Here is a 12,958-nt window from a genome sequence, read left to right as displayed (position 1 = left end):
AAGAACCACAAGTAATATGATAAGCTGTTATCTTGCTCGTGGGTCACGAGAGTTATGGTCATACTGTATATACGGTTATTATCAATTCCCCTTTCATATTCGTGCACCTCCAAGTGAGATGTGCGGTGGTGATGGAACATAACGTCATATACAACATGATGGTAACTGCTCTCGTGGGTCACATGTTTGGCATCATTGTGTTGCATGCTTTGTGCTTTCCCACGCACTTTCATTTTTTTGGTTTTAAATATCAAGTGCACACCTCGTGTCTCATGTGCACAATTTTCATTAGCAAGGGGGAGAAAGAGGGGATCTTTAGTTTAGATAATGGGCTGCATGCTCATTTTTTTTATGTTGTGATGCTGCTAAAAAGATGAAGCTCACATCAATTTGTGCAATAAACCAAACCCAGTACATCCTTCTCATTTAGGTAGAGATCTAGAAGAGATGGGGATTTGTGAAAGGGGCTGGGTTCCAGCCCAACCTTTGGATTTCGTTGTACGAGTTCTGGGATCAATCATAGATGTAACTGGCTGAAGGTATATCCTAGCAAATGTGAAAAGAAGTAAAATACAAAATATACAAAAAATAAGAATAACCATGTTTCTTTTTCTTGAGATATAGCTGGTAAGAATGCAAATATCAGGCCATGATAAGTGTGTTCCACTTGGTTACTAGGGGGGCTGCATGGTCTTGAGATGCTCTCGCATCACAAGTTCGGGGAGCGCGGTAGACACCTTGGGGTTTTTATTACTGGAGACCAGAGTGCTGGGTTTGCATTCATCCCAATCACGACTGATGAGAACGTGGTTTTTCTTTGGCCTGGGCAAAAAAAAAAAAAGCAAAAAAGGGGAATGTAATTATTGTGATAAATCATAACTTTTCAGAAGTATTTTATAATATAATATTTTTTAGAATATCACGATATTTATCACTATGGTACAACTTTAACCGGGACCCCATCTGATCCATGTCCACCTCTGCCCATGTTGGTACTTTTGTTTTTAATCCTAAAAGAGCTGGGGGAATTAAAAGGATGGAACACTTGGAAAAAAAAAAGTTCAAAAACAACCCCAATGTGTTGGAACGTTGCAAGTTCAAAAACCAATGATATGTTGTGTAACTGGTGGGGTCTGCTTAACCCCAGCTACCACCTCTAGGCAGGGCCGTACCTGTGTTTTATGGGGCCTGAGGCGGAGGGAAAAAAATGGGCCCCGTATTAATAGTAGGAGGTCGGGGGCAGGGCTTCGAAATTTTTTGAGCCCCTATTAAAAATGGGCTCCCTAAAAATAGGCCCCTATTAATAGTAGGAGTTCGAGGGCAGCGCCTCTAATTTTTTTGGGACCCCTATTGAAAATGAAATCTCTATTAAAAATGGGCCCCTAAATTTTTTTTTGGCCCAGGGGCCTTAAAGCCCAAGTCTCATTGGCCTCTTGACAGGTCCGGCTCTGCCTCTAGGAAGTGGAAGCTGCTAAAACCATCCTTTAGTCTAAATACAAGTGGATAGGGCCTCACCCAGAGCCGTACCTGTGTTTTATGGGGCCTGAGGCAGAGGGGAAAAATGAGCCCCCTATTAATAGTAGGAGTTCGGGGGCAGAGCCTCCGATTTTTTTTAAAGAATCAAAATAACAATAAAATTTGCATTCACATTAAACAAATATAATATTACAAATATTTATATTATATTAAATAAAAATAAGGGAGCTCGGGCCTTAAAAATGGGCCCCTAATTTTTTTTGGGCCCAGGGGCCCTGAGGCCCAAGCCTCATTGGCCTCTTTACAGGTCCGACCCTGACCTCACCTCTAGGGATGGCAGTGGGGCGGGGGACAAGGTCTCCACCCCCGCCCCTCCTCAAGATTTTATCCTCCACCCCTGCCTCCATCCCCGGCGAGGATGAATTTTATCCTCCACCCTCGACTTCATCCCCGTTTCATGTCCTCCATCCCCGGTTCAAACAGGGATGAGGCAGGGATATTGCGGGGAAAAGTGGTCGGAGCGGGGATGAGGCGGGGACGGGGTGGGGAAAAGTGCACCTCCATCCCCGCTTCCATCCCTGAACGGGGATGGATTTTAACCTTCGTCCCCGCCTCCTTCCCCGTTTCATACCCTTCATCCCCGGTCCCAACGGGGCGAGGTGGGGCGGGGCCCCGCTTTCCCCCGGTCCACTTCCATCCCTACTCACCTCCCCTCCTAAATGCATAAACGCCCATCCTAGTGCCGAGATTCCAAACGGGACCACCATACTCGTTTGACCAAGATTTTGCCTCAGCAACACCCAAATGCATAAACACCCATCACAGCGCCCAGATTCCAAACAGGCCTCAGAGGTTTTTTCTTGGTCCAAGCTTTACTCACTGTCGATGCAGACACCGACCTTTTGGTTGTCTAGAACCCTTCCACTTTTTGTTCACCATCAACGTCTTGGGAGGGTTAATGGTCAAACCAAACCCACCTGCTGACATCTTCGAGTGGACCACACCCACCTGACAAGGAAGTCTAATACCGTGTGGGAGTTAAGCCACATGTGTTCCTCGTTTAAAGTGGACATCGACGGTGGAGATTTCATCATGATCGTCCAATAGCAGTGACCTGAGCCTTGGCATCCCTATTTAAGTGTTGCCCCCTGACATGGCTGAGCAACTTGGGAAGAGATCTAACCTTACTCTTGATCAATAGTGAAGGGAAAAGGAAGAGAGAAAACAAGAGAAAGCATGGCTGCAATCCCATCAGGAGCTTCATCTCTCCTACTCAGGTCTACCAAATCAACCCCTTCATCATCATCATTACTGTCTCCATCCAACCATGGATTCAAGTATAGTGTTGCAAGACCCAATTTCTTGGGCACCCATCTCAGGCATAGTGCCGCCAATGGTGTTGCCCCATCTGCCTCACACTCGTTTCACTCCCTGGCCACTACCTCCTTGAAACAAGGTATGTTATCTGACTGCAATCATCATGCTCATCATCATCATGTCATCCCATCGTGCACATCATCAAAATGCTCATTCACCATTCATCATCTGATGTTGTTGGTGGTATTTCAGCAAGTGGTGTTCAGGAGCTGCATGTATACGAGTTAAACGAGAGGGACAGGGGCAGCCCTGCCTACCTTCGCCTTAGTCAGAAAGAAGTCAACTCTCTTGGTGATTTGGTGCCCTTCACCAACAAGGCATGCCCCTCTCTCTCTCTGTCCAGGTTAATGGTCCCAATCAGTCACTTATCCCTCTTGAGTTGGGTAATTGATTTTTTGTTAAATTACTGTGTCCAGGTCTACCATGGCAACCTGGAGAAGCGACTCGGAATCACATCCGGCATCTGTATTCTGATACAGCATGTACCGGAAAAGAAGGGCGACCGGTACGAGGCTATCTTCAGCTTCTACTTCGGAGACTATGGCCACATCTCTGTTCAAGTAAGTTCCGGCATTTAAATACATTTCACGCAACTCGAAAACCGGATGGTATTCAACCCGGGACAGTTCATGAATCGCCTGACAATAAGACCGATTCTTATTGAGTGCAACGACTCGGACGATTCTGATTGACATATTCATGGTGAATTGGTCACATCATAGACGAGAGACGAGAGTCTATTAGTTTGATTACTCAATGCCATTTGAGTGTAGTGGAATGGGGACAATTCAAATTGCATGAGTCTGCTTCATGGTCGTCCAGCCCATTCCATATCGGTACGCTTTAGCAGAGTGAAACATGACTTGAGTTCATGAAGTTCAATGTTTCTAATCCTAACGAAAGGTTACATATTTTCCAGTTCATGAAGTTGAATCATGTTTCAGGTGATGACAGAAACTTTGGAGTTCAAGAATTTGTTCGAACTTCTAAAACAGACTCCAAATAATTCTATATGACTATCAACTTTTGAGCTTGAACCAAATAAACTGGTAACCTAAATATCCTTTGTATAATAGGCATTTATATATGCTTGTGATTTGATGCAGGGGCCCTATTTGACATACTAAGACACATACTTAGCAGTAACAGGAGGCTCAGGGATATTTAAAGGCGCTCGTGGACAAGTAAAGCTTCAACAGCTAATTTTCCCATTCAAGATCTTCTACACATTTTATCTTGAGGGGATTCCACCGCTTCCTGCAGAGCTCTTGGGGGAGCCAGTGCCTCCTTCAGCCTCAGTTGAACCTACCCCTGCAGCCAAGGCCGCAGAGCGCCATGCCAGTGTCCTCAACTATACCAACTGATTGGCCTCACCATCTACCATGCTTTGTGGCTAATATCTTGGCCCTGTTGCACGAAGGTTTTAGGTTTATTCGGTCATTTGGAAGAGTCCATTTATAATATTGGATTAGTTGATGCTTGGAGTTGTATTATTTAAGGAGGAAATGATGATTCGGCTGATTAATCTTTCATTTATGTATTTGTTTATGTGGCTATGAGGAAAAACTTTCAACCAGTGGATCCCAGGCCTGAATAATGTAAACCATGACAAAAGGCTGCCCGTTTCTAAAGCCATGAGAGAGAGCCCAATGGTATTAGTTATAAAGAATATGAAATCCTATGAAAAATATAATATGAATATCAAAGTCCCCGGGTAATTAATGAAGTTTTGGGGAATAAACGTCGTTGATATTCTTGATAGTTTATAAATTTTAGATGGAGGATGCAGATACTATGGTTACCTGGACCAACTATTGTTTGGGGGTCCCTAGTCGAAGAGCGTTGTTTGGATTCACGGATTCCGTAACACCCTCTGCTGTTTGGGAGCTTAGATAGGATGAATCCCGATATGGGATAAGAATTGGCAGCCAAAATTCTTCGTGCTCTCTAAAAAAAAAAGGCAGCAAAAAACGTCTCTTTGTTGCAGTTTGCAATTCTAACATTACCCTTGTCACCTCTCTTCTCAAATCACTTCCGGTTGTATTCGACTGTTTGGGAGCCTGAAGTTGGTAATGAGATGCCAAGGTCAGCGAATTGTGAACACCCAAACCCGCTACGAGATTTGGCAAACCCCAAAGCTTCCAAATCCTGTACTTTGGATAGGGGTATTAGCCGTGTCGCAGTTCCTGTATAGTTAATCATCATTTCAGACCAGCTATTGATTATCACCTTGGTAAGCTTCACAAACTATCTAATCAATCTTTTGCTTCTCTGCTTATGAGGTATCATTAGCCGTTTGATCAGTTGTTCACTCTTGGTATTCCAACACCAAATACAGTCACCTTTCCGGGTCTATATTTTCAGAAATGCTGAGAGATTGTGAGTAGTGATATTATTGCTGCAGTGAGAGATTTTTTACCAAAGGTAAGCTCGTCAAGAATGTGAATTTTAGTTTAATTTCCTTTATTCCTAAATCTCAAGGTGTGGATCGGTTGACGGATTTTAGACTGACTGCTTTGTGTAACTTTCTTTAAAAAATTATTTCTAAAATAATGGTCAATAGGATGAGAGAGATCCTTTCAAGGGTGATTTTCAAAAACCAAGGAGCATTTCTCCTTTATTCTTAAACCAAGGAACATTCATGAAAGTATTTTACTTGCCCATGAATTGTTTGATTCTTTTGACAAGAAAAAAATTGCAACTTTCTGTTTGAAACTTGACTTGTCTAAGGCTTATATATTACCATGTATCTTGGAGTTTCTTAAAAAGTTAATTTATCCGGTTGGGCTTTAATGCGTCATGGGTACAAAAAAGTATGCTTTGTTTGTCCATGGCTTCGTTTCAAGTTGTGGTGAATGGTATTCTGGGATAGAAGATTTGGAGTTCTCGTGGGTTGAGGCAAGGGATCCTTTATCACCTTATTTGTTTCTTATTGTGATGGAGAGACTTTTGAGGCGATTGAATTTATGTGAAGTTAACCTTTCTCAAAATATTTCCCACTTATTTTCCACGGATGATGTGGATCTTTTTTGTAAACCGTCGAAGGATCAGATCACTTTAGTGAATAATATTTTCATAGAGTTTGAAGCTGCTGTAAGCATGAAAAATATTTGGGTCTGCCGCTTTGTATTGGTAAGTTGAATACGACGCTTTGTCAACCTTTTATTGCAAAAATTCAGCATGGTTTGGAAGCATGGAAAGACAAACTTTTATCCTATGTTGGAAGATTATTGCTTATTTAAAATACATTGACTTGTCTTCCAATTTTTTGGATCTTGTCATTTAAGGTCCCTAACAAAGTAGTGGCACAATTAGGGATGGCAGTGGACTGGGGCGGGGGACAAGGTCTCCACTCCTGTCCCGTTTCAAAATCTGAACCTTCACCGCCTCCATCCCAGCACGGGGATGGATTTTAACCTCCACCCCCGCCTCCATCCCCGTTTCATGTCCTCCATCCCCGGTCCAAACGGGGTGAGACGGGGCTGGGCCCTGTTTCCCCTCGGTCTATAGTCATTCCTTAAAGGATTGGGGATGGGGCTGGGAAAGGTGGGGATTGAGACGGGGACGGGGCGGGGCGGGGGAAAGCGTAAGTCCATCCCGGCAAGGGGATAGATTTTAACCTTCATCCCCGTTTCATACCCTTCATTCTCGGTCCAAACGGGTCAGGGGGCCGTTGTCCCTCGGTCCACTGCCATCCCTAGGCACAATTGAAGATGTTCAAAATTTTCTTGTGGTAGGATTCAGACTTCGGGAGGTGGCCTCACTTTGTGGCTCGGGAGGCCCTCTCCAGGCCTAAAAAAGGGAGAGGGTGGTGTATGTTCGCCCCCGATGATTCACTGAATCCCACGCCTGTGTTCGGGGCTTTGAATGAGCACCACGTATACAAGCACATGGGGCTCGTATTCCTGTGTATGTTGACATAACTTTGCATCGGACTCTGGTGTTGTTGCAAAGACTTAAGTACCCTTTATTGCTATTCTTCTCATAAAGTGATGGTTTGAGAAAATGACAAAAATGTCCTTCATTCAAAAAAGAAAAAACAAATAGTTCAAAAAAAGGACAAACATGTCCTCCATCCAGAAAGTCGAGGATGATGTTGACTCTTCAAAGTCTTCTTCTTTTTCTGTTCAAAAAAATGACAAACATGTCTTCTTCTTCTTTCTCCGTAAAACACTGTAAAACCCTTTTTCTCTCTAGAGAAGAAATCAAGGGAAACAAAGAGTTCTTCCTGTAGAAGGCCATGAACATCAACCCTCTCACTCTCTCTCTCTTCTCTCTCTACTTTTGTGCACATCCAACAGACGATCCTACATTGCTCCATCGTCATCTTCTTCTTCTTCCTTCTTCGTAAAACACTGTAAAACCCTCTCTCTCTGTAGAGAAGAAATCAAGGGAGGTAAAGGGTTCCTCCTGGAGAAGGCCATGAACACCAACCCTCTCACTCTCTCTCCCTTCTCTCTCTACTTATGTGCCTGATTTAGAGTTTTTGCCCTTACAGGAGAGGGGTCCGGGGGGGCCGCCCCTGGCGGGGGGCTCGGGGGGCAGCGCCCTCCGGACCAAAATTTTTTTGGGCCTTCCAACAATGATTTGTAGTATTATCGGGCTTTCCTACAGCAATTTGTAGTATTTGTAGTGTCTTCCGTAAATCGCGAAACGCTATAGCGATTTGTAGTGTCTTCCGTAAATCGCTATAGCAATTTTTAGTGTCTTCCGCAAATCGCTATAGCGATTCGCAAATCGCTATAGCGATTTGTAGTGTCTTCCGCAAATCCCGAAACGCTATAGCGATTTGTAGTGTCTACCGTAAATCGCTATAGCGATTTGTAGTATCTTCCGCAAATCGCTATAGCGATTTGTAGTGTCTTCCGCAAATCGCTATAGCGATTTGTAGTGTCTTCCGCAAATTAGGACCAACTTGTCAGAGCCATATCTCCCTAACCGGAGGTCATATTCCAAATCTGTAAAAAGTTGTGTCTTCGTTATTGAGTCTAGTTTATTTTTGTAAATTTTCAGCAATTTCTATTGTCATTTCATTCCCCATTTTAACTTCAACGATACATTACAACCACAATCATCAAAAGAAAGATTGCCCAAGCTAAGAGTCACCGTTCTCGCCCTCCTCATCGACAGCAACACAGTCGGTGCAGTCGCGCTGAGGATGGCCAGCAGAAGCTCTACCACGTCGTCTTCCTTTCCCTAGCGATGAGGTCTCAGCGAAGCCGTCGTTCCGGTGACGGGTGTTCATCTCGTTTCGGTGACGGGTGTTCTACGAAATGTAAATCCCCCCTTCTGTAAGGGCAAAAGGCCATGAACACGCTGGGAGGAGCCCTCAGACCCCCCTTCTGTAAGGGTAAAAGCTCTGAATCAGACTCCATAACTCTTCAAGTTGAATGATGCTACCCACACTGGGAGGAGCTCTCAGACCCCCATTTCTGTAAGGGTAAAAACTCTAAATCAGACTCCATAACTCTTCAAGTTGAATGATGCTACCCACGCTGGGAGGAGCCCCCAGACCCTCCTCCTGTAAGGGTAAAAACTTTGAATCAGGATCCACAACAGTAAATGTGCAGGTCAGCCGGTGCTTGATGGAGCAATGTATGATCTTCTAATGGATGTGCACAGAAGCAGAAATAGAAGGGAGAGAGAGAGAGTGAGAGTTGAATGATGCTACCCACGCTGGGATGAGCCCCCAAACCCTCCTCCTGTAAGGGTAAAAACTTTGAATCAGGCTCCACAACAGTCAATGTGCAGGTCAGTCGGTGCTTGATGGAGCAATGTATGATCTTCTAATGGATGTGCACAGAAGCAAAAATAGAAGGGAGAGAGAGAGAGTAAGAGGGTTGATGTTCATGGCCTCCTCCAGGGGAGATTTCTTTCTCGGATAATCCTGCAGTGCAGAGACTGGGTCTTAAATAATCATCTTCGGGGCACTTAAGTCTTTACAACCACTCATTTTCAAGAGCCGTCATTTTTTTTTGCACCAATGGAGAAGAGGGTACTTAAGTCTTTGCAATCGCATCAAACTCCAACGCTAATTAATGCTGACAAACATGGGGATACGAGACACACATGCTTACATACGTGGTGCTCTTTGAGACCCCCGATCATGAGATGTAGCTAACTGCCCTGTTCGGGGGGGGGACACATAACCTGCTTTGTAAAAAAGGTGGTAGGATAGAAAAGTTAAATATTGCTTACTTGGCCAAGCTAACGATTGATGTGTATTTTGGGAACTCGAATTGGGCAGTCTTTATGCAGTGTAAATATCTCCACAATAGAAGCTTTTGGGGTGCTAATGAGGATGTCAGATCAGAGGTTTGAAAGGGTATTTTATGTGCCTGAAAGAAGGTTGAACCGCTTATGTCCTGTAAGGTAGTTGATGAGACTGCTACGAGGTTTTGGACTGATCCATGGCTGGGTCCGCTGCTCTTTTCTCTTCTCCCTGACGGGGAAATACGTCTTGGTTAATAAAAAAAAACTTACTGTTAAGGATGGGGTGACACTGTGTGTTTAAAGTCAGGTTCCGTTTTATTGGTGTCAAAAGTGTGTGGTCTAATTTGATCTCTCTTCAGTTCACCCATGGTTTGGACAAGCTTTGGTGGAGAGGGTTTCTATGCATTGCAGAGCCATATGGGACACCATTCGTCAAGATGCTCCTTCGTTTGATTGGTTTGGGTATGTTTGTCTTAAAGAAGGTTCTCCCATGGGCTTCCTGGGTCTTTTATTTGGCTGGTCATGGTAGACTTCTCACCCAAAAAAGATTGTAAGGATTTGTTGTTGCTTTACCTAATTGATGCCAGCATTTATTTCAAGCATAACACAGTCACACTTATTATTCACTTGGATTGTTGCTCAGCGGATCTGAAAATCTATTTGCCACATTTTTGCGAAGAAGAGTGTCCCCCATACCGATTTTGTTTTAGAGCTGAAATGGTGGATGACGTCCAGTCACCATCCCCCGTGACTGAAGCTTTGCTGGGATATCACATTCCATGTTATTTGTTGGAACATTTGGAAAATGAGAAATTTATCGTATCACGAGGGAGTGTTACCAAGCAGACCTGCTGATCTTTTTTGGTCGTCATGTTTTGAATATTTTGCTGCTCTAGACTGATATTTCTTTTTGCCAGAAGTGAGCTGGTTCCTTAAAACTTTTGGATGGCTGCTTGTACTTTTACCGCCTTTCATCTAATCTCTTTTGCTGCTTTTTCACATGATAGATTTTTATGTATAGAGAGTCAGAAATTCCGACTGCATTGAAGGGGAGTGTTTATCTGTGTGTTTTGGATATTCAGCAGGGTACACACGTTTCCATGATTTCCAATAGTCAGAGATGGTGCAGATCATTCAAAGCTGCTACTAATGGATGTTCTTCTTCATCGCCAGCTCATGTTTTGTCTAGTCGCTTTGTCATTGATGATGTGGTTTATAAGGGCCCTCTGCTGGTCATAGGCTATGTTCTTTGTTGCTTCGTTCTTGTAATAATCTGGCTTGGAAGGACAAGCCACCGGATTGGCAACTCCAAGAAGGTGATTGCTAGTAATTCTTTCATTCTTTTAATATGATTTAGGGGTAACCCCTCAATGTTCTTTAGAAAAAAAAACCATGCCTCATATTAGTTCCTAAGTGTATGTTTTAGACATGAAATGTGATTTATAGACCTATCGATTAGGTTTGATGGAGAGTAAGTACATTTATGTTGATATTGTTAGTTATATATCGGTCCAAGCTTTAGTTTCAAGCTTAGCTATCTACTAAGAACCATGGAGCTCATGTCAAGACTCATCTTTGCTTATTCCCTTTCTTGGGCATACAATGATATTGGCTATTTTTAGCCTCCGGATTGTCTGGTGGGTAAGTTTTTTGGTGTCTCAAAATTATGGTCCATCTCATCACAGGCCTTCCAAGAGCAAACTAAACTGGTGGGTCCAACATAATTAGTCATATCCTATCCTTGTGGCAGGGACTTGATGGCTTATAAAAAGGTAAAGCTTGGTTACAAGTATCCTTAAGTGGTTGCTGACAAGGGCCCTGCACATCTGGTTAGGTGGGTTGGTTTAAGCCTTTCAAATTGAAGGAGGTTGAGAGTTGGATACCTAGAGCATTCATCCCTTACTGCAAAGAGTAAGCAAAATGGGAAACTGTCCCTTGTGAGAGTAATTGCGGAGTTGATGTAGACACGGAATTTGCTCTACTTCATGTACTGTTCTTTTGACGTCTAATACATTTACCCTTTCTCTCTCTCTCCAAAAAAAGATTTTTCTCTACTTCGTTGGATCTAAACCAAAATGTGAAATCTAATTTAATTGGACCCAATAAGAAAGCTAGTGGGGGTGGCAACTCTAGAATTTGACACCGTCACCTCCATTTAGGCCAATGAGGTGACCACTCATGCATTGGACACTCAAAGTGGTCACCTCCATTTGAGCCGATAAGGAAGCTAATGAGATGACTACTCTTGGATTAGACACTCAAAGAGGTAGCCTCCATTTGGACCAATGAGAAAGATCTACTTATGGGGTGGATTTGATCCTCTAAACTCAAACTTAAAATAGATCAAGGTGTAGATCTATTGCTTAAAAGTTTAAAATCTACTCAATTTACTCTTACACTCTATTACTCAAAATGGATCCTAACGAATACTAAAATTATCTGGATTCATAGAATTTAGCTTCTACTACAAAAGTCTAAAAATTATTTTTGTAGTTTAAAAATTTCTCACATTGAAACTAAATTATCTAAATGAACTTATGAGATATTAGAGAAAAAAATCTCAGAAATGCAAAATGTAAAAAAAATGAAAAAATCTTAGAAATGTAAAATATAAAAAGACAAAAAATCTCAAAAATACAAAATGTAAAAAGTAAAAAAACCCTTATACCCCGTTTTGACCCGAATAAGTTATTTTGAATTTGGTTATGCGTAAGTATACTTTCTCGAAATGGGTCTTCAAGTAGATGACTATATTGAGGTTTGAATTTGTAAAGCACTTCATGTGGGATTCATTCAAATTGACCCGAAAAAAAATCACTCCTTGCATTCATTCAAATTGGTGCATATGCGCTGCATCACATAAGCACCCAAAGACCAATAGGTGACTATATTGAGGTTTGAATTTGTAAAGCACTTCATGTGGGATTTTTGATCTTTGAGAGCCTTCAAAGGAAGCCTATTGATCAAATAGGCTGTCGTGAAACTGCAATGCTCTTGCCATTTTGAGTAAATGGCTATTCTTGTGCTTGACAACTCCTTTTTGTTGGAGAGTTGCAATGCAACTATATTGGTTGTGAATTCCATTCTCTCAAAGATAATTTTGAAACTCTTGAGAAAAGAATTTCTATCTATTGTTGGATATAATGCTTTTAACTTGGCTTTGAAATCGAGCTTTAATCATCATAACAAAGACGTTTTGCAAATCCTTTTTTTGATTCAGGTGCAACGACAGGCTAAAAGTGTGCAATCACATTGCATCTATTTTTCCCTGGAAAGGGACTTAACAATTCTTTTTGATGAGGACAGCGGCGGCCCTAATTCAAACCGCCATAGAGCGCCTGCAAGCATTCACACTAGGTCTTTTTCTGGTCCAAGCATTACTCGCCATCCTCGTAGGCACGGACCTTACTGGTTTTCCAAGAAAACCTTGTATTGTCCACCCTTCCACCTATCTTCAACACTTTTAGTTAATAAAAAGACAAACAACACCAATGTCTTGGGAGAGGCCTTTGAACATAAGGCTCTGTTCACATTTTACTCCAAAAAGAAAAAGCTTTTATCTGCAATCTGATATCAGATCGACTCTGGGGATTTGGTAAGCCAAAACCATGTCTAATTATAATGGGACGTGTATTTGATTTTGACATTTTGCAGTCAGATTTGACAGATATCCAGATTTGACAGATATCCAAATCTGATTACAAGTAAAAATTTGGATTTGTCAATAGCACTTTTTTGAATCCATTTAGCCAACATGCCATTAGTTGGATTTAGTATTAGCTACGTTTGTCCCGAATCTGAACAGTTTGCATCCCTAAACTACACGGATTCTGATTTGATCTGATATCTGGCTCAAATAAGAAAATTTGAAGCGTTAGTTTTAACTAGCCAA

General features: G+C 42.3%; 1 protein-coding gene and 1 long non-coding RNA gene across 2 annotated transcripts; both read left to right on the top strand.

Annotated features, from left to right (window-relative positions):
- The first annotated feature begins 2,638 nt into the window (after window positions 1–2,638).
- Window positions 2,639–4,484, top strand: LOC149834069 (allene oxide cyclase, chloroplastic-like). The gene is made up of 4 exons (XM_090011201.1): window positions 2,639–2,932; window positions 3,046–3,170; window positions 3,270–3,413; window positions 3,960–4,484. The coding sequence occupies exons 1-4, from the start codon at window positions 2,713–2,715 to the stop codon at window positions 3,978–3,980; spliced, it is 510 nt and encodes a 169-aa protein (XP_089867327.1). The 5' UTR covers window positions 2,639–2,712; the 3' UTR covers window positions 3,981–4,484.
- Window positions 4,485–5,971: 1,487 nt separating this feature from the next.
- LOC149834068 (uncharacterized) lies at window positions 5,972–10,475 on the top strand. Its single transcript, XR_016432747.1, has 3 exons — window positions 5,972–5,985; window positions 9,101–9,248; window positions 10,187–10,475. It is a non-coding gene; the product is annotated as an uncharacterized LOC149834068 (long non-coding RNA).
- The last annotated feature ends 2,483 nt before the right edge of the window (window positions 10,476–12,958 follow it).

This window comes from Nuphar pumila, chromosome 6 (assembly GCF_984573655.1).
Source record: "Nuphar pumila chromosome 6, dmNupPumi1.hap1.1, whole genome shotgun sequence".
Taxonomy (NCBI): Eukaryota; Viridiplantae; Streptophyta; class Magnoliopsida; order Nymphaeales; family Nymphaeaceae; genus Nuphar; species Nuphar pumila.
This window is presented reverse-complemented; position numbering and strand designations above follow the sequence as displayed.

What these genes read in the sequence shown, in the direction of transcription:
- LOC149834069 (XM_090011201.1), top strand. Translation starts at nt 2,713, where the DNA reads ATGGCTGCAATCCCATCAGGAGCTTCATCTCTCCTACTCAGGTCTACC. An exon ending in CACTACCTCCTTGAAACAAG is followed by an intron (nt 2,933 to 3,045) that starts GTATGTTATCTG and finishes GTGGTATTTCAG; the next exon opens with CAAGTGGTGTTCAGGAGCTG. An exon ending in TGGTGCCCTTCACCAACAAG is followed by an intron (nt 3,171 to 3,269) that starts GCATGCCCCTCT and finishes TACTGTGTCCAG; the next exon opens with GTCTACCATGGCAACCTGGA.